Source organism: Trichoderma ghanense (assembly GCF_004382785.1).
Source record: "Trichoderma ghanense strain CCMA-1212 chromosome Unknown scaffold_9, whole genome shotgun sequence".
Classification (NCBI taxonomy): domain Eukaryota; kingdom Fungi; phylum Ascomycota; class Sordariomycetes; order Hypocreales; family Hypocreaceae; genus Trichoderma; species Trichoderma ghanense.
The window spans coordinates 308,034-327,702 of record NW_027395672.1 but is presented as its reverse complement, the minus strand read 5'-3'; the positions used below and the strand labels follow the sequence as shown (position 1 = coordinate 327,702).

The following is a 19,669-nucleotide window of genomic DNA, read 5'->3' as shown; positions in this document are numbered from 1 at the left end:
GTCCTGATGCTCACTCCTCCCCTTTCCCACCTATATAACCTTTAGGTGCCCTTGATTCGTAATTCTAACCATACTGCACATTCATCTTGCGTAAGAGAATAAGCCATCATACCCATTGACAGGATTAGCCGGCATCGAGTTGGAAGCAGCGTTTCAGAAAACGCCCCAATGGGAAACCAACAATCGGGTTTCATGTTTCTATTCGGCGCCTTTGCTTAGCATGGAGACATGTTGCTTGCATTGAACCGGTGCATATACATATCTAGAACATACAGGCCTTTCTGCGCGTGTCAAGATACCCTCCTCCCCCTTTTTATTTATCTATCTGGTCTCTTTACATATATGGCACACGCTGCAATGAACATAGAGAATATCTTTTGGAGCCCGGGAGCGTGGCGCGAAAAGAAGAGAAAAGAGTTGGGATACATGTGGATACTTTTCTTTAATCATATTGATCAATATTTCTTCTTTCGTCTTGCGGACAGACAGGCTGCTGGGGTTTCTTTCTCCATCGATATGGATAAAAAGGGCTCCTGGCGCTGGTGTTTGAGCGGGCTAGGAAACAGTAGTCTCTGAATTGATTGCATGATTTACCTTTATTGGTCTTTGAGTGCTTGTTCGCTTGTGTGAATTGATTCGTAGCATGAAGAGAAATTTGTTTAGGTATTATAATCGATGTAGAGGTAAGTTATATTGGATGGTGTGCATCTAGCCGGGCACAGGCCCATGAGTGTTCAAATAGAAATGTTCAACTATTCAAAGTAGAACAACTCATATTTGCAAAGAAAGTCGCTACGGAGAGACAAAATAGACAAAATCCGATCCAAGAGATACGCCGCCCAAGAAACGACCAACCTAAAGTACTCGACAAGAGGTATAACAAGAAAGAGAAAAAGCGACGCCCAGGTGATAAACAAGGCTCCAATGAACTTGAATACAACAAATCGCCGCCCTCAATCGTCTCGTACGCCATCGACGCTGTCTGCAAGAGTGGCAGTGATACCCGAAGGACCACTTCCTCTCCGGACACCCACGCCCTTTAACTTTTCGACAGGTCGGGCTTCCTCCTCGGTCTTGTTGGTGATGATTTCTTTATCCAAAGCAACCTGGACGCGCTGCTCTCGCGCGCGGTGCTGCAGCTTCCTGGCCTCTTCGCCCGCCGACGACGACGAGGACGCGACGACGGAGGCGTCGCTCTCGCTGCCCCTGTGCGGATGAGCGTGCACGTACGCGGACCCGACGAGACTCTCCTGGCGGACGAAGTGGTACCGGTCGTACTCCTCGGCGGAGTGCTCGGCGTCGGTGAAGCTGTCGAGGGCGTCGAAGACGTGCTGGAAGACCTGGGTGTCGACGTCCCTGGCCCAGAGGAAGTCGAGGTGCTCGTAGTGCGGGATCTCGGTGGCAACGGTCTGGCGCGGCAGCTCCTTGAGCATGGACTTGATGTCGACGAGGGAGTCGCTGCCGCCGTAGACGAGGACGACGGGGGTCCTGATGTTGCGGGTGGGATACTTTGCGACCTTGGAGTACTTGCTGGACGAGGCCACGCTCATGGGCTGGTAGACGTCGTCGTCGTACATCTGGAAGCACTTGTTGCGGATGATTTGGAACCAGTGGACGACGCTCTTGGTGCTCGTGAAGGAGTACAGGTGCGGGTACGCGGCGAGTTTCTGGCTCGCGGAGATGTTCTTGGTGCGCCAGCCGAAGAGGAACGAGAGGCCCATGTCGATGAGGCGGCAGAACAGGGGCGGGTAGAGGAGCGCCTCCCACATGGTGGCGGAGCTGAGGATGGATCGCCTGCCGAACATGAGGTAGAGGACTTGCGGCGAGGCCTTGACGAGGGAGTCGACGACGCCGTTGGACAGGCCGGCGGGTGCCATGGCGGGGGCGAGAGCGATGAAGACGTTGACCTGGTGGTTGAGCTTGGGATGGATCGCCAGGGTTGCGAATGCTTGGGCGGTGCCCTGCGAGAAGCCAATGTAGGAGAGGCTCTCTTGGCCGGTGGTCTCGAGGATGTACTCGATGCTGTTGGGGATGTCGTGGAAGGCAAATTCGTCAATGGAAAAGTCCCAGAACTTGAGCGACGTGGGCGAGCTGTGGATGGATTTCTTGGAGTACTTGTTGCCGCGGTTGTTTCCAAACTGACGAGGTTTACGCACGTTAGCAAAAACTAGGTGAGGAAAGATGAGAATAGGGTATATGATAGCTCACCCAGACGTCGAAGCCCCTTTCCACGAGCTCAAACGGCAAGCATCTCTGCTCATCCGTCAAGCAGACCCAGACCTCGGAGTTCATCAGCAGGCCGTGGTGCAGATACGCAACGCGCTTCTTGGTGCTCTTTGGACCACAGTTGACCTTGGAGCCCTCCTCGCCCCTTCGCCACTGCAAGCGGTGCAGGCCCAGCAGAAACCCATCCTTTGTCTGAACTATGTGCTCTTCGGCTTCGTATCCCCACAGTCGACACAGCTCGACGAAATCGGAGGCATCGCGCACGGAGGTGGAAATCGCTGAGGGGGTGTTAGTGGCGACTCGAGAAATAACATGCGAGACCGGGGACCAACATTTCTTCTTGCTCTCTGCCTTCCTCTGCGCCGGCGAGGTCAATACGTTAAACAGTCGTCGCGAGGCTCGGTAGAAAAATTCGACGAGGAACGAGGCTAAAAGGGGGTAAGCAAACTGTTCGCCGCAGTTGGGGATTTACCCCGTATAAGTAAGGGGTACCAACGCAGTGCCAGAGTCAGAACTCGGATGATGGCTTCGAGACCGACGAGGAAGAAGGACACGACAATGGAGATGTATTCGGTGCTGTAGACAACCATGACGAGCAGTTAGCACACGATGGTGGTTCGTGAGACGGAAAGGCGGCTGCGATGGAGAGGATACATACGCATGCAGCCTGCCGATGAAGGGGAGAGGCATTGCGACAAGAGATTGAAGCCTCGGCTATTGTACAGCTATGCTATGAGGAGTGTCCCATTATTGCCTCGTGCTGAAAAGGCAGCGTGGTGTGAATAGGGTGCAAAGGAAAGGAAAGGAAAAGAAGAGGAAGCGAGATTGGGGATCTGGGAGAAGGTTGCTATTATACAGGATCTAAATGAATCTAGGGGATCGCGGCACAAGTGATGTCACATGTAAATCTCCCCAAGGGTCAGGTGGGCCCGTGGATGTGCATGGCCTTGGATGGGCTTGAGCGGCTTACCCTAGAGCAGGTTGGGGAGAATTGAAAGAGAGACGAGCTGGGCCAATCAAGGGGTCAGTATGGTGTAGGATGTGCGTTTGTATGCACTTGGGATAGATTGAGATTGGTTTCCATTGATTCTTTCTTGCACATGGCGTGAAACGTGGGTTGGCAAGTCTGTCCATGTATGTGTTGTAACATCGGATGGGGCAATCACGGCGGAAGATGCACACCTGGATCCCCATCTATGATTCGATATCAGATCGAACCAAGTAATAGCGAACACCCTGATATGCAAGAACCCCGGTCTGTAACCACTCTTACACCCAATCACGATATTGATATTGAATCAAGGTCTTCCTCGTGTCTCAACGCCATCACATGAAGAGCGCAGGGTTCGTGTTCCATCTGAAAATCAGTGGTGGGGCGTCAACGTTGAAGTTCAATCGAAGCTAGCTCCAATCCTCAGCCCACCAATCACGCTCCATCCCATCAAATAGCCTTCTGAAGCTCACCAAACGACTTTTCCCGAAAAGCGCAGCCTCGCAGACCCAAAGATTCACGTACCATCCTTTTCCTCCTCCTCCTCCTCCTCCTCCTCCTCCTCCATCCACAGGCAGTCGAAACGCCCAGATACCCAATATGCCAAACTCTTGCCAGGAACTACGTATGCTCCAACTCCCCTCCCACCAACCATCCTCACCCAGATCCCCAGCACAACCCGCTGACAAAAGCAACCTAAAACACCACAGGCGACGCCCTCGCGCAATGCCTCCAGGAATCGGACTGCGTCATGGTCCACCGCAACAAGGCCTCCGACTGCCTCCGCGAGCCCCTCTCGTCAACCCTCCCGACGAAGTGCCAGCAGCTCAAGAAGGGCTACGGCGAGTGCAAGCGCGGCCTGGTCGACATGCGGAAGCGCTTCCGGGGCAACATGCCCGTCACGTACCGGTCGATGGAGGCGTCGGAGCAGGGCAAAGGATACCAGCTGTACGCGGGCAAGTCTGCGTTTGGGGGCGGCGTCAAGGAGACGGACGGCAACGAGCCGATTCCGCAGGACTGGAGGGAGGTGGAGAATGAAAAGTATCGGCTGGAGCAGCAGAGGCTGGCCTCGGGTGGGAAATGAGAAATCGAAGCCTGGGGAAGGAAAAGAGAGAAACGGACGAGAAAGAGCAAAACATCCGAGCGAACTGCGGAGCATGGTATGGCGTTATGGCGTTGATTTGAGGGAACACTTCACCTGGCTGATGGGTGGAGATACACCGCTATATGGACTTCGTTACTCGGAAGGGAAAGATTATAGAAAGGGAATGGGTCATCTTTCTCGGGAAGAGCATGGCGCATATACCATACGCCTGTTGAACGAGAGTGATGGACTTGGACTGTACCATAAGGAGGCATCTCGCCGCTCTGCACATGGACCGATCTGTATATAGACGTACGAAGCCAACGAAGTTCGAGTCCCAGTAATCGCATGCTTCTGGCATCCTTGAGGCGGGACACCTCTGGACTTGCCGCAATGCAATGCCACGCCGCGTTATGGCTGTAGAGATTTCCACCACCACTCATGTATAGTAGAGCATCCATCCAGCATTCTCCAAAACAAAGCCTTCAGCATGCGCAAGTGGTCAATTCAAAAGCCCTCTGATAACTTGACAGAATCGAGTTCAGTCAAAAGTCATTCACGCAATTACACAAGGCCTTGCAGACACTTCTCCTTCACAGAGCTATGCAGCTACTCGGCGCAGAACCATCAAATCCACGTAACGCCTCGCATCGGATCGGCGATCCTAGTCGCCGTCTCCCGTTTGACCGTTGCCGGTTTGCCGGTACGGATCCGTTTTCATGTCCTCAGCCCGCTGCCTCGATTACTGGAGCTGATAAATTGCCAATGAAACTCAAGAGGAGCCCAAGGCAGTAAAGTTGTGTTCTAGAGGACTTGAAAGAGAGAGAAACATAATACTGCAGCTTAATGAAATCCTTTTTCGCGATGGTTTCCCCAGATTGTCAGTGAGCATCAGTCAATCAGTCGATCAATCAATCCGAAATCGATCACCAGAAGCAGCTGCACGGACATGTACTGCCATCCCCACAAAGACTGCGCGCCGAGTACCCAGTACCCGCTGCAGGTTCTTAAAAGTGCCGCCTCCACCAAGGAGCGGCATGTACCTGTACCCAGACCAGCATCTCCAGGTACCTCGCACTCGAAAACGCAAAACATGCAGCTCCAGAATTCTAAGCGCCTTGGCAGCGAGCTGCTGTCGTCATCAAAAACCCGCCCAAAGGAAACCGGCCAAAACAAGAGATACTCATCGATCCCCCGATTCAAGGGATGCAATATTGCATGGTAGATGCAAAAAGTAGAAAAGGCCACGCGTGCTAGCAGATGGAAAAAGCCCTAGAAATCGCCGGATGAAGGAAAAGAAAAAAAAAAGAGGCTAAAGAGGAAGAAGGTTTCCTCTCCCCCCTTTTAACACCAAATCTTCCTGCAAGGGCTCATCAGGATTTCATTTTCCCGGTTTGAGGCTTGACATACCTTAATTGCTGTTCTTTCTACTTCTGCCCTGACTCCATCCACCATTCACTCTCATACACTCTCTCTCCCAGACTCTTCCTCCAACTCCGTTCCAATGACTTCAATCCCCCCGTGAATCAGCACATCTTTCCACTTCCTACCCAGAATATCAACCACCTCCGCTGTCATCATCACCATCATCACCATCATCAACAACAACAACAACAAAAAAACGTCACCGGCCACAGCGCCTCTCGCCACCCCCCCCAAATGGCCCACCAACCACATCGCCGAGGCATCGTGGCCGCCGCCCTCTTCTTCCTCGTCGCCAGCATCTACCTCTGCGTCACCCGCCTCTACAACTCGCCCTCCCTCAGCAACGACAACTCCAAGCAGCAGCTGCACCCGAACCCCCCAAAAGAGATCCACGTCCAGCTCACCGACGCCGACCTGCCCATGACCTACGGCACCTTCCGCCGCCCCAACATGGACGGCCTAACCCTCATGGCCAACCTCCCCGACGAGCTGGTCCCGACCCCCGAGAACGGGCGCCGGCTCGTCATCGTCGGCGACATCCACGGCATGGACGCCGCCCTCGAATCGCTCCTGCAAAAGGTCGACTTCGACCCTTCGCGCGACCACCTCATCGCCACAGGCGACATGATCAACAAGGGCCCCGACTCCCCCGGCGTCGTCTCGCGCCTCATGCGCCTCAACGCCAGCGCCGTGCGCGGCAACCACGAAGACCGCATCCTGCTCGCCCTCGCGGAAGCCGACTCCCAGACGGGCGTCAGCAAGGAGCTCTCGTCCGCCGACGCCGAGGCGCACCGCGGCGAGGCCGAGTTCCTGGCTGCCGGCCGCAAGCTTAGCAAGGAGCACGTCGAGTGGCTGTCGAAGCTGCCCGTCATCCTGGCCGTCGAGCCGCTGCGCCTCTTTGTCGCACACGCGGGGCTCGTGCCGGGCGTGCGACCCGAGCTGCAGGATCCCTGGGCCGTCATGAACATGCGCACGCTCGTGTACCCCCGCGAGGAGATGCGCAAGAAGGGGTACAAGAAGAAGAAGGCGAAGCGCGACTCTGACGACTCCTCTGCCGAAGCATCGGCACCGCCTCCTCCCAGCGACCAGCCGTCATCCAGCGAGCCTGAAGCAGCAGCAGAAGAAGAAGAAGGCGAAACGCTGGAATCGATCCAGCAAAAAGACGCCTACGCGGACCGTGAAGTCGCCATCCCCGTCGAGAGCCGCGACGGCGAGAAGTGGACCACCGCATGGAACCGCTTCCAGAAGAGACTGAAGAAGTCGCACCGGTACACCGTCGTCTACGGGCACGACTCGAAGCGCGGGCTCCGCGAGGACCGGTACACGTTTGGCCTCGATTCCGGCTGCGTCAAGGGCGGCGCGCTGACGGCGCTCGTGGTGGAGGCCAAGGAGGGCGGCGGCAAGGCAGGGGAGTGGACGCACACTGTTATGCAGGTGCAGTGCAAGTGATGCTGCCTGATCTGGGAGGGGATTGTTATGTTATGATTTGATTCAATGTTGAATTTGGTTTGAGCGGACTCTGGGAAATGTTTGCTGCGGCGAATAGAGATGGGATGTTGGGCTGTTGATTTGTGTGTATAACTTGTTGGATTGGATATAATACTTGGGATTTCTAGATGAGTAGCACTGGCGGCGTTGGTTTCTTTCATTTCTCGCATCTTCTGACTTTACGAGGACTGGCTGGAGGGTATCAGTCAGTATGGATATCATGTTGCATATGTGACGAGGAATCGTCACTTGGAGAAAGGACATATATAGCCCGTACTACATCGCTAATATTGACACGATAGCACCAAGAGATTCAACCACGCGTTCCATTGCCATTGCATTCATTTCCATTTTACTGTTTTTTATTATTGCTTTTCGACGTGGATGCGTAAGCCACGGGTCCAATCTCATTCTAAGAACCCCCCCCTGCAATTTTTCATTTTCATCTCAAGGGGAAAAAAGCAGCCGCAGCCAAAACACATCTTCCAGTCTCTTCGAACTGCCGTCCATATAATCAGGCATTCTCACAGCATCTTTCCCCCACTCTTTCGAATACTCTCAGCCTAAGCAGACAGCTTCTGCCTCAGAATGTCCTTGAGGGTGACGGCGTCGGCGGCAAACTTGCTGATGCCCTCGCGCAGCTTCTCGGTGGCCATCTGGTCCTCGTTGAAGTCGAAGCGGAACAGGGACTCGTCGTTGATGTACGACTTCTTCTCAATGTTGAGGGAGGCGGCGGCGGCGGCGTCGAGCTTCTTGGTGACGGGCTCGGTGGAGTTGTGGAGCTCCTCCAGCAGGTTGGGCTGCAGTCACACACACACACACACACATGTTAGCAATCAAGTACAACCATTGCAGGCTCCTCGAATTCAGGGCTGGAAAGGGAGGTGGAAAGAAAAAGGAGGGCTGGATGGGGGGGGGGGCTTACGGAAATGGTCAGGTAGTCGCAGCCAGCGAGTTCAGTAATCTCGCCCGTGTTGCGGAACGAGGCGCCCATGACAATGGTCTTGTAGCCAAACTTCTTGTAGTAGTTGAAGATGCTCTTGACGGAGGCGACACCAGGGTCCTCCTCCTTGGAGTAGTCCTTCTTGGTGCTGGCCTTGAACCAGTCGAGGATGCGGCCGACGAAGGGGGAGATGAGGAAGGCGCCGGCCTCGGCGGCGCCGATGGCCTGGGGCAGGGAGAACATGAGCGTCAGGTTGCAGTTGATGCCATGGTCGCGCTGCAGGATCTCGGCGGCCTTGATGCCCTCCCAGGTGGAGGCGATCTTGATGAGGACGCGCTCCTTGGGGATGCCGAGCTCCTTGTAGAGCTGTGGTTCGAGAGTCAGCTTCCGACTCGTGCAGATTGTAATGCTGTCTTCTTCATGGTTTCATCCTTACCTCAATGATGTGAAGAGCCTTGTCGACAGAGGCCTTGGTGTCAAAGGAGAACCGGGCGTCGACCTCGGTGGAGACCTTGCCAGGGACAATCTTGAGAATCTCCTTGCCGAACTCGACCAGCAGGCGGTCGAGGGCGGAGTCGACCTGGTGGTCAATGTCGCCGCCCTTCTGCTTGGCGTAGTCGATGGAGGCGTCTATCAGCTTGGCGTACTCGGGCTTCTTGGAGGCGGCCAGGATCAGGGACGGGTTGGTGGTGGCATCCTGGGGCTTGTACTTGGCGATGGCTGCGCGGTTTTGTCCATGTCAGCTTTCTTGTTGCGTCGAGGGGGTTGAAGAGCGAAGAGTCAAGGAGGAGGACAGCTGCTGCTGGTATGCCGTAGCCGAAGCAGCTTTGATTCCCGTCGAGGGATAAAAGCAGCGGTAGGAGAGGGGGGTGGAGAGAGTTGGAGAGACTAACCAGCAAAGTCACCTATCGAGAAGCAAACAGTTAGCCGAGCTCAAGCATCAGAGGGACATTGGAGCGGATGGTGCGGGAATTACCAGTATCAGAAACGACAACCTGTTCAGCAACCGAAACAGAATCCAATTGTCAGCACTCAATCCTACAATTCCCAACAGCAAAAGCAGGGTGCCATTGCGCAATTGCCGACGCTGGTCCTCCGCTTCACCCGCATTGCAGCAGCAAATAAGCCGGGCGTCATCAAGCTCGCCCCTGGTTTCTTTTTTTTTTGGAGGGGTAAAATCGTAACGTCTTTGCTGCTGCTGTTGCTTTGCTTTGGCGGGGTAAAGTAAAGGGAGAAGAGACGGAGAACGAGGGGAGGGACGTACGGTGCCAGTGGCCTTGAGCTGGTCGAGAGAGGAGGTCATTGCGAATGTGTGCGAGGAGAGAATGGTGATGAATTGAACAAGTGTAAGAGAGCAGAACTTGTCTGTATCGAGAGAGTCGAGAGGCGTGGAGTTGTGTGAGTGATGAGGTATGGAGAGGAGTAGAAACAGAAGAATTGCCGCGAAACCAGGAGGACCCGAGATGATATATACCGTCATGCAATGTACCACTAACTGCAATCCGTACACACCACCCTTACCTTAGGTAGCTCAGGACAGTACAGAGGCAGCAAGGCATCACCAGCTCATCAACTGTTTCGCCCCCCCTTTGCCTGCGAGAGCGGGGCCAGTTAAGTCATGCCGGCCCACCGGCCGCTTGTTGAGTGAGGCCTTTCCTCAAGCTAAGGTAAGGCTTGGTGAACAAGGCTAGAAAGTTCCCAAAGTTCCCAGCATGGCTTGAGCAACTCACTCAAATGGTTAGGGTTGTTTTGTTTTACTGTTTGTTTGCCTCCCCTTTGTCACCGTCGCATAATGATTGAATCAACCCCGATTCAACTTACTAATGAGAGCCCAACTGCCGCCGAATTCGCCAGCAAGGGTCTGTCTAATTGCACAGTATCATTCCCACAACCTCCGACATATCGGTGGCCACTCTTCAAAAACGTGCCACTTTTCACCGGCTCTTCTCTCTCTTGGGCTCCACCGAAGCCTCCGGCGGGAACTTTGGGGGAACCTTTTGACTGGCTGAGAGCCTCTCCAACTCGAGTGTTCTGTCATCCATTAGATCAGCGCATCGCATTGCACCTAAGGTAATTATCCATCCGCTTCCTTCGGAGTACGGTGTCTGGTTCTAGAAGATCCCGGCCATTGAACACCTCAGTCAAGACCCTTCTTTGCACTCACTGGCAATCTTTAATCATGCAAGAAGCCCAAATGGGGGCCTTGGTTCGTCTTCGCTTCCGGGCCGTTTCCGTGTGCTAAGGAAGCAGACTCTCAATTGCTCGTCAGCAGTCGCAATAACGGAAACAGTCGGCTGTTGCATCATCGCCGCCTTGCTCATCGCCCGCTTTGCATGTAGATGCCGACATCACGGGCTGCTCTTGGTGTAGTGCCCGTTTCGGCTTCTTCCGATGGTTTCGACAATTGAACGTGGGGTGTGACTTACAGCACTTTTGAGTCTCTTTTTCCTTTTCCATGACTTCAAGGCAAAGACCCAAACAAGACACAAAAGTTTCAACTCCATCTCCTGCCCAGAGAACCACCATCAAATGCCATTTCTCGCTAGATGCCGTATAAACTATGAAGAATATTTTCCCCTTTTCCTAACAAACCAAATCAAAAAGCCCAAATGTTTCTATCTAGTCCTCGGTAATGTCGCCATACTCCCACATGCCCAGCCTGTCCTGCTTCGCCTGGCTCTCAACCTCCCTCAAGTGCTTCAGGTATGATTCAAAAGCCTTGCTGCGCTCCCATGACTTGAGCTTCTTGGGCACCATGCCGTATCCGCTGGCCACAATTTCCTTGTTGATGGAGTCGTTGGGGCCGGGCAGAGAGCCGTCCGCTTTGGTGTCGTACAGCGTGATGTAGCTGACATTCTCCTTGTTGTCGACAAAGTCAAAGTTGCCGACCAGTCGCCTGCCCTCGGTCAGATCAGCAATGAAGCCGATGGCCTCGTTGAAGTAGTCGGCGCCAGTGGGCAGCTGGACAAACGACAGCGATGCGTCAATGGCTTGGGCCTTGAGCCTCTGCACACCAAACTGAGCCTGGTCCAGAGATCGCAGGCTGGACCAAGGGACCTTCTCGGTGTTGCCGTAGTCGACGTAGATGACCTCAGACATCTTGGCTGTGCGGTCATTGGCCCGGACTCGCGCACGGTACCATTGGCCGTCGGCCGAGAACTTGGCAGACACAAACTCGCCAGTCTTGGGAGCCTCTGTCAGAGGCTTGTTGTTCTTGGAGTCGATGTGGAACTTGCGGAAGTCGCTCATCAGTGACTCCAGCGCGGCCGTGCCCTTTCCAATCTCCTGGATCTTGAGCTTACCGTTGCCATCAATGTTCGTGATGATGACATCTCGGTAGTCGGCGGGCTTCTTGTCCAGTGTGACTTCGGCCTCGGGTGCATCGGCCTCGCCAGACTCCTCATCGGCGTTCTCTTCTTGTGAAGGGTCATAGTCGTGCCACATGCCCTTCCTGGCCTCCTTTGCCTTCTTCTCCGCTGCGAACAGCTCGGCAGCATTGCCCGACTTTTCAGCAGAGTAGGCGTGCACGGAAGCCAGGCCCTCCTCGACGAGGACCTTGGCAAAGTTCTCACGGCCAATGTACAGATTGCCAATGAAGCCGCCGACCTTGTCCATATCGTGGATGTCCACCTCACAGTCTCGCTGGTTGCATCGTCGGTTCGCCAAGTCGAGGGCCTCCTTGCCAAATGGCTCGCCGCCTTGTCCATCGGCACGAGGGGCTCTGGGGGCGCGAATGCCGCCCAGGACCAACGTCAGCTTGACGTTCTCACGGGGGATGAGGATGGTGAATCGAGAGCCGGCCTTGCAGAAGTCGACAATGGCAGGCACCTTCTTCTGTCGCTGCAGCGTGGCAAGCATAATCTTTGCCTTTTGGGTGTTTTCTGAGAGATCCAGGTACTGCTTGGCCTTTTGGGGCTTTCCCGACCACATGCCCTTCTTCTCCTCCTTGGCCTTCTCCTGAGCCGCAAGCAGCTCATCATAGTTGGGCGCTCGGTCGGTATCATCTTTCCTGTGTCGAATGACGGAGGCCAATCCGGCCTCCACCAGCGCAAGGCCAATGTTCTTTCCCTTCTCGGTGACAGTGGCCACATCCCTGGCCTCAAAGCCCTCGGAGGCGGGCTTGGTTCCGTCGACGCTCACCTTGACGTGCTTGCCGATGAGCCTTGACCTCACAAACTCCTTGGCCTCGTCTCTGAAGGGGCTCTCCGAAGGCTCATTGGTGCGAGGCCCTCGGATGCTGCTGAAGCTGATCCTCTTCTCCGTGCTGTCGTTCTTGCCCTTGACCATGATCGTATCAGCGCCAATGATCTTGGTGACAATCATCTCGTTGGTTCCAGCGTCTGCCTTGGCCACATGGTGCCTGTGCAGGCGGAGCTTCTTGGCCTGAGCCTGCCTCTCGGCGGCTCGCAAAGGAGCCATCTTCTCTCCAAGCATAGTGGAGTGGAAGTCGTTACACCTGGCCAATCCTTCCTGCAGCAGGAACTCGGCAATGTTGCCTCGGGGGTGGATGACGCTGGCGATGAGCTGTCCCTGAGCGCTGGCGCCGACAATCTCGACCTTGACCTGACGTTGAAGCAGTCTTGACTCGACGAACGCCTTGGCCTCGTTTCCGTACTCCTCAGCAGGCTGAGTGGCACCAGTGGAAGGAAGCGTGCGCTCGGTGGAGGGAGCTCGGATGCCGGCAACGAGGGTCAGAGGCTGCACGTGTTTCTTATCTGAGAGCAGCAGTCGAACCAACAGACGATCACCGCTTAGCACCCTCTCGACAATGCCATCTACGGTCTTGCCCTTCCACTGCGTGAGGAACTCGGGGCCACCTAGGTCATTCTGTACCTCGATGGTGCCGTCGGTGCCTGACCAGAGCCCCTTGGAAGAGCTCTTGGCCTCGGATTCGAGGGCATGAAGCTTCTCTAGCCTATCAAGAAGCTCCTCTGACTCTTCCTTGCGGCCGGCGTCCTCACGGACCTTGACCCAACCAGCCTTGACAAGCTCATCGGGCAGGAGAGTTCCGTCCTTGAGCTGAGCAGTGCCAAACTCCCTGCCGGTGGTGGGAATCGTGTAGAGGACTGTGCATTGAACGGGCTTGCCAACCACGAGATTTCGGAGATATTCGCGGGACTGGAAGGCAAATGGCTCGTCTCCCTCGCGCTTGAGGTGAGGGGCTGACACGTAGGCAAGGGAAAACGTGCGTTCGGCCGTGGGGTTGTTGGCGCTGGTGAGGACCAGAGTGTCGCCGCTCAAGACACTCTTGACATTGCCGAAGAAGGTCTTTGACATGATGGGCCGGGAAGGAGAGGACAAGGGGAGACCTGTTTGCATCGCGTGTGGTTAGCAAGACGGCCGACTTTGGGAGAGATGCCTCGTAGGTGCTGGTGGGATAATGTATGTGGAAGCAGATGTTGCAAGTGAAGAGGACGGTTGAGACGACGATTGCCACTGTTATGGGCGAGTCTGGAGCGTCTGTGATGGCAATGCATGTGAAATGACCTTTGTGGCCTTCAAAGAAGCATGCAATGGCTTCTTGACTGTCACTGTCGTGAGGAGGAAGAGGGACGGTAGAGAGGACAGCAAGGTGGCGATTTCCAATGCATCGTGGGGTTCACACATACCTAAGCGGGAGACCGAGAGAGCGATGACGGAGTGTTTGGGGATCTACCGAGCCAAAATGAAGCTTGGGAGAACGAATTGAGCAACAGAGAAGCAAACTGCAGAGTGTTGATGAAGGAAGCAACTTCAAGATTGTCGTGTGCCTTTGAGGAAAGGTGTCCAAGTCCCGAGGCTGTCTAGTACAGAGTACCTGCTCGTTGAGTCAGGCCGCCAGCTAACACGCAGGTAGCGCGAGTTAGCTCACAGCTTCCATTGTTCCAGGTGGCTTCATTGTGGGGTCGCAGCACGAGTTCAGGGGACTTTTTGGGGTTGCCTGGCGGCGGCTTGACAGCGCTGGGAGGCCCTGAAATGGGCGACTAAGCGAGCTGGAGGCGCGGGGTCGAGACTCAGTAGCTCATGGGTACATGTAGCAGGTTGAAGCTGGCGGTTCGGTGGCCAACCAGCAGAAACACCACCTTTGGGCTGCTGGATGTAGGTACGTTCAGCTACGATTCGTCTACATGAACCTCAACACCTGTTACACAGCATAAGGGCCATGAATTGAGATTAACATCTCAGGGCTGAGATGAAACCGCTGTAGCAGCTGGCGAACTAGAAACAGCCACCCGGGCAAGGCGTGATGTAATTGCGCTTCCTCGCATTACCCCTCCATGAATGGGTGTCGTTCACATATGCCCATAATCAGGACCTTTCATACAGGCCACGCTCTGCTAAAGAAGAGACTTTTAAAGATAACTTTTTTTTTTATTTTGTTTGTCTGTTTCGTACAACTGCTAACCAAAGTCGAGGCAAACTACGAATACTTGGTCGCTTTATCAAGTTGAATCGATCTGCGACAGGCTTTGGTAAAGCATGCGGTAGCTACAGGGCCTTGACAAGCTCAGTTGGAGATACCAATAACACCTGGGAAGGCAATGTCAGTAATCTAGTGGTCACATGAGTATCAATGGGCTACATACCGCAAGCAGGACGAGGGCCGGCGTTGCCAGTCTTGAGGGACTCCTCGGTGTCGCCCTTGCCAAGGTCGTCGGTGCCGGCGTGGATGACCACGGTGCGCTACGCAATGCATTGTCAGCATGTTCATCCGCCGAGAGGAGCTGAAGGGATGTTTCTTACGCCGATGACGCTGTTGGGGCCGATCAGCTGGATCAGGTGGTCGGTAATGGTGCCCTTGGCGTTGCCCTGAGCATCAGTGTCGACGTTGCCGAGGTCACCGACGTGGCGGACCTCATCGCTGGGAGCGCCGTGGTTCTTGCCGAAGGGGTTGACTGTTGGTTGGTTGGCGAGTCAGCAAGCCTGACGATCGAACTGCGGTCCAGAGACCAATCCGGGGTATCGGGAAGGCGACTTACAGTGAGGGCCGGCAGAGGTGCAGCCGTTGGTGTTGTCACCAAAGGTGTGGATGTGGAAGCCACGCTTCGCGTTGGGGTCGTTGCCGGTGATGTCGTAGGTGATGGTGGTAGGGGCACCCTCTGAAGCCTGCTCGAAGACGACGGTGCCGGAGACCTTGGAGTCTCCTCGGAGAACGCTGACTGCAGAACCGAGTTAGCCAGATGCAATGCAGCTGCTTGTGACAGTGACTGCGCAAACAGCCCGAGGCCATCAAGGGACTCCGTGGGCTGTGTCCATCAAGGTTGCGGCGCGGCCCGTTCTCCAACGACGCCGGCTGAGCACAAAAACCCCCTCAAACGAGCTCATAGATGGGCACAGCATGCCCCCCCTCTCGACTAGCGACGACTGCCCATATCTATAAATGGAGATATGGACATATATAGCCGGGGGAGGCGCTGTCTCTGGCAACCGGGCGGTTTTGGAGGCGTCTTACCAGCTTTGACCATTTTGGCGGTTGTGTTTACAATTGCTTCGATCGTTGCAGCGGCTACTGATGACGATGGAGAGGTGGAGAGGACAGAGTTTTGAAGAGGAACGGACCAGCGAAAAGGCAGCTTTTGGCTCCGGAGTTACGAAAGCAGCTCGTCTCAGCGTGTGGGGGCTGTTCCGAGCCCGAGGCACGTCTGAAGGTTCTCTTGCTCGACCGGTACATGTCCCGAATCGCCTACTGCTACTGCAGCTACAGCCATTGCGTGCTTCTGCTAACAGCTGGGGAGGGCGTCCATGTTGCTTTTGCTGGGGAGTGAGGGGGAGCCTTCTCTGGAGCTTGTCGGAAGCTCTACCAAGAACCTACACCAAGCTCCGTCCTTGCCCCGCTGCGTCATTGGCGTCATTCTGACTTGCAGCGCAAACTCAGTGTCACTCCAGAACCCGGCAGCGCTAACAAGGGCGGCTTCAGGTTGACGAATGGCTGACAAATGAGAGCGATTCCGCAATGCAGCGGATATCGAGCATCGCGAACGGCGTTCCGATACAGGAAACATCAGTCGCATCGAAGACGGCGAACCCGCGGAATGGCTTGGTCGTGGCCAGCCTGTCGAGTCCGAGTATCAGCCCCTGCTCGTGTCGTGATTGGCGGATGAGGGGCATCAACATCCCTGCCGTGGAACAACTTTGTGGCACAATTAACCACCAACAGGCACTTGTTGTGTTGCTTCCGATATGTCATCAGCGTAACTATACATCTCGCGGCGCTGCTCTCAAGCAGCGTCGCTTTGCTCGAGGCCATTGGCAGCGGGGCTGTTCCCCCTCAATCTCGTACTCATATCGACGATAGCTGCGCGTCCCGAACGACGGTAGCGCTCTTCTCATCCCGGGGCCGTATCCGGCAAGGAAAGCTCTTGGGATGGCTGGTCAGGCCATTTGTCAACTCAACTACTGGCAGGAGTTCCGTGCCGTTCGCATCCTTTTCCGTCTCGATGCTCATGGTGCTCAGCATCACGGCAACCACAATCCATACTGTGGCCTCTGCGAAGTGTTTCCCGATGCATATCCTTCTGCCGAATCCAAACTGCCCCCTTGGAAAGGGCTCTCCTCGGCCGCCCCCCTCCAGCGGAGCATAGCGATCAGGCTCAAACTCATTGGGGTTCTTATAGATCCTTTCATCGTGGGTCATGGCACGAGCATTAGCATAGACGAATGAGCCGGCAGGTATGAAGAAGGCGCCATAGACATCGTCCTTCAACGAACGGTGGGGGACTCCCATTGGGCTTACAGGACACCACCGAAACGTTTCTTGGACGATGAAGTCAATATATGGCAGGTTGGGCCTGTCGTCAAAGGTAGGTAGTCGATCACGCCCTACCACTTTGTCCAAATCGCGCTGGGCCTTGCTCTGGACCTCGGGATGCAGCACCATGTTGAGTATGAAGACGACCAATGTGCTCCATGTGGTATCTTGACCAGCTGCAAACACGGCAGCGCCGGCACCCTTGATGTCCTCCTCGGATATTTCAGGGGCTTGGCCTTGCGTTACTTGGCTTTGCTGCTGGTCGAGCATATCCTGCACAAGCGATTGCACTCGAGGTTTCGATGCCAGGATTGTCTCGTAGGGCTCGTTGCGCAGATTGACAATGGCAAACCTCCAGTGATTGGCGAACCTGAGAGATCGATCATGCAGGAAGCCGGGGAGGAACCTCATCAATGGAAAGAAGTCGACTGGCGTCCCGGCAGGAGCTCCTCCATGTCCCAACGCATAGCTCGCATCCGCAGCAACTTGAACAAGAGGTTCATTATCCGTCTCGATCTTGATACCAAATCCCACGCCCAGAGCGATAGCCGTAGAGAAGCGCCGAAGGACTGTTTCCCATACAGCTGGCCTGTCCATGATTCCCCTGAGCAACACGATCGTCTCTCGCTCTTGTAAGTAGCGGTACCTGCCGATATTGCTTTTCTGAAAGTTCTTTTGCAATATCCGACGGTGCATTCTGAACGAAGGACCCCATCGTAGAAAAGTGAGCGTCTTGTGCCATCCCATGATCTCGAATAACACGAACCGGGGCCGGTCACAGTAGTTGGCTCCGCGCTTGTCGAGGAGGTCGGTAGCTGCCTGGACGGAATTGAGGACGATGACGGATTGGCCCAGAACGTTGAATGAGAGTATATCGGACCCATATTCTCGCGATACTCGCATGTAGTAGTACTCCGGGTTGTCTGTGGGGATGATGCGCAAGTGGCCTAGAATTGGTTCCCCGGGAGGTCCTGGAGGCAAAGAGCTATGCTGTGCCTTTCTTTGATACGCCACGACAACCAAGAGAAACAGGATGATGATGGTGTAAAGAACGAGAGGGTTGTCTGATAGTAATTGTGCAACGGCCATTACGTGCTGCGTGGTTGCCACCAAGTGAAGAGGGGTGATCGTGTCAAGGCGTAACCACGACGGCTCAGTCTCGCGACTTGCCCATTAAACCTTTCAGGGAGGGGAACGGTGATGCACTGAGACTGTACTTGTATGCGCACTTTAGGAGCCTATAAGAGAATAAAAAGAGGAATATCGAGGGTATTTGGGAGATATATGAATCCCTTTGTCAGTCGACCCGAAGTCGTCCGGGCCACAGGATTTGTGGCATTTGACGTGGCAGTCAGTGAGGGGAGCTGTGTGTCTCATTTCGACGTCCGAGACAACAAAGGTGCAACATGGCACGGAAGCATTCGTGGCCATGCATGGAGAATGCAGTACGCAATACAAAGGAACAATTACGTGGTGCCTTGGGGCGATCAAGGGCACGATCTCTCTCTTTCTGATAGTGGTGCTGCTCTCTGCCCTCGAGATTTCATGGCCTTCTAGGTAAAGATTGATCTGGAGTATATTATTATGAGCCGTTCGTTTGATTCTGAATCATATTCCATCTTTATCCGATTGCTAATATAGATCTGAATGGCATTCGAAATTCCGGAAGAACCCCATGTTTTTCAACCTGCGGTAAGCTGAGAGCAGCTGGCCCTGCCTCGAACCGAACAATTTCATAGCGAGCTTGAAGTGAAAGATCCCATCAACAATGAGAATGAGCATTTAGAAACCTTTCTCTTTCACCTTGCTGTGTGTACGGATATTACTCCCTTGCCCGAGAGGCAGAGGCATCCCAATTCCTCGGGGGACCGCAGCACGGAGCGGTCCGGGTGCGTCTGGGACGGTCACAGCAAAGGTGACGCTGTCAGTCATGGGCGAACAGGCTTAGAAACAAGGTTGAATCAAGAGGCAAAAGAGCTGATATCCGACAATATTGCCTGTGGCGTATTCCAAGCAATTTTTTTTTTTAATTTTTTTTTTGAAAGTATGGCTGGTATAGATCTCGACGCTCGCCAGCCGATGCGTGAGACTGGGATGCGCTGTATGACATCAGCAGGCTGTGCTACATACAGGCTGCGGGCATGAAACTGCGAGAACTTGGGCTTTGTGTGGCTGTTGTCGAGAAGGCACATAGGCATGCGTGGTCTCGTGCCAAATGAGATATCAGTGTGCTGTTTAGGAAGCTCTGGTGGTTACACAAGTGTTTGCAGTGCGCATCTTCGGCCGTCGGCGTGTGTAGGTACATGTGTGTTGCGAGGTCAATCCCGTGTAAGACGCTGAATGCTTTGCCAAGAGCAGGGGTCTACGATCAAAAAAGTGCCTTGCCATTGTATGGAAGCATCAGTCGTGGGGTAAATAGCCTCATGAATGTTTAGAATCGTGAGCACTGACTTAAACTCACCTGAGGTAATAGATGGTATTAAGCATTTTCTCGATGTTGGTCTCATTTTCAACCTCCGAGGGAGGCAACTCAAGGTGGCATCCTCGTATCGCTTGGGCAACATCCTCCCAATAGACTAGGTCACAGCCCCTTGATGGCGTGTTGTCGTTTCAGTCAAGTTTCGAACGCTAGGTATTCTAGGCGAACTAGACAAGTGAGGAGGCCTTCTGCTGTAGGTGTCATGAACCATTGGTCAACTCAGCGTATAGACTTGGCGTACACGGACTATTACGCACACAGAGGCATCTTGGCATCCCATCTCTTCTAGCCACAATTGGGCTTCA

General features: G+C 54.4%; 7 protein-coding genes across 7 annotated transcripts; 2 read left to right on the top strand and 5 right to left on the bottom strand.

Annotated features, from left to right (window-relative positions):
• Window positions 1–953: 953 nt before the first annotated feature.
• CCMA1212_007191 (uncharacterized protein) lies at window positions 954–2,916 on the bottom strand (the record flags this gene model as incomplete). Its single annotated transcript, XM_073704365.1, has 5 exons — window positions 954–2,138; window positions 2,209–2,504; window positions 2,559–2,654; window positions 2,723–2,802; window positions 2,885–2,916. 5 exons carry the CDS (start codon window positions 2,914–2,916, stop codon window positions 954–956), a joined length of 1,689 nt encoding a protein of 562 aa, XP_073556950.1.
• An 875-nt stretch (window positions 2,917–3,791) lies between these two features.
• CCMA1212_007190 (Mitochondrial protein) lies at window positions 3,792–4,611 on the top strand. The gene is made up of 2 exons (XM_073704364.1): window positions 3,792–3,842; window positions 3,928–4,611. The coding sequence occupies exons 1-2, from the start codon at window positions 3,818–3,820 to the stop codon at window positions 4,299–4,301; spliced, it is 399 nt and encodes a 132-aa protein (XP_073556951.1). The 5' UTR covers window positions 3,792–3,817; the 3' UTR covers window positions 4,302–4,611.
• Window positions 4,612–5,960: 1,349 nt separating this feature from the next.
• On the top strand, window positions 5,961–7,175 carry CCMA1212_007189 (uncharacterized protein; the record flags this gene model as incomplete). Its single annotated transcript, XM_073704363.1, has 1 exon — window positions 5,961–7,175. The coding sequence occupies one exon, from the start codon at window positions 5,961–5,963 to the stop codon at window positions 7,173–7,175; it is 1,215 nt and encodes a 404-aa protein (XP_073557212.1).
• A 602-nt stretch (window positions 7,176–7,777) lies between these two features.
• Window positions 7,778–8,875, bottom strand: CCMA1212_007188 (Transaldolase; the record flags this gene model as incomplete). Its single annotated transcript, XM_073704362.1, has 3 exons — window positions 7,778–8,014; window positions 8,140–8,523; window positions 8,594–8,875. Coding segments are annotated over 3 exons (903 nt in total), but the record flags the coding sequence as incomplete, so codon positions are not given.
• Window positions 8,876–10,776: 1,901 nt separating this feature from the next.
• Window positions 10,777–13,434, bottom strand: CCMA1212_007187 (Nuclease domain-containing protein; the record flags this gene model as incomplete). The annotated part of the gene is made up of 1 exon (XM_073704361.1): window positions 10,777–13,434. The coding sequence occupies one exon, from the start codon at window positions 13,432–13,434 to the stop codon at window positions 10,777–10,779; it is 2,658 nt and encodes an 885-aa protein (XP_073557206.1).
• Window positions 13,435–14,644: 1,210 nt separating this feature from the next.
• On the bottom strand, window positions 14,645–15,602 carry CCMA1212_007186 (Superoxide dismutase; the record flags this gene model as incomplete). The annotated part of the gene is made up of 5 exons (XM_073704360.1): window positions 14,645–14,667; window positions 14,724–14,820; window positions 14,881–15,032; window positions 15,117–15,296; window positions 15,590–15,602. 5 exons carry the CDS (start codon window positions 15,600–15,602, stop codon window positions 14,645–14,647), a joined length of 465 nt encoding a protein of 154 aa, XP_073557205.1.
• An 815-nt stretch (window positions 15,603–16,417) lies between these two features.
• Window positions 16,418–17,974, bottom strand: CCMA1212_007185 (Cytochrome P450 1A1; the record flags this gene model as incomplete). The annotated part of the gene is made up of 1 exon (XM_073704359.1): window positions 16,418–17,974. The coding sequence occupies one exon, from the start codon at window positions 17,972–17,974 to the stop codon at window positions 16,418–16,420; it is 1,557 nt and encodes a 518-aa protein (XP_073557204.1).
• Window positions 17,975–19,669: the final 1,695 nt, after the last annotated feature.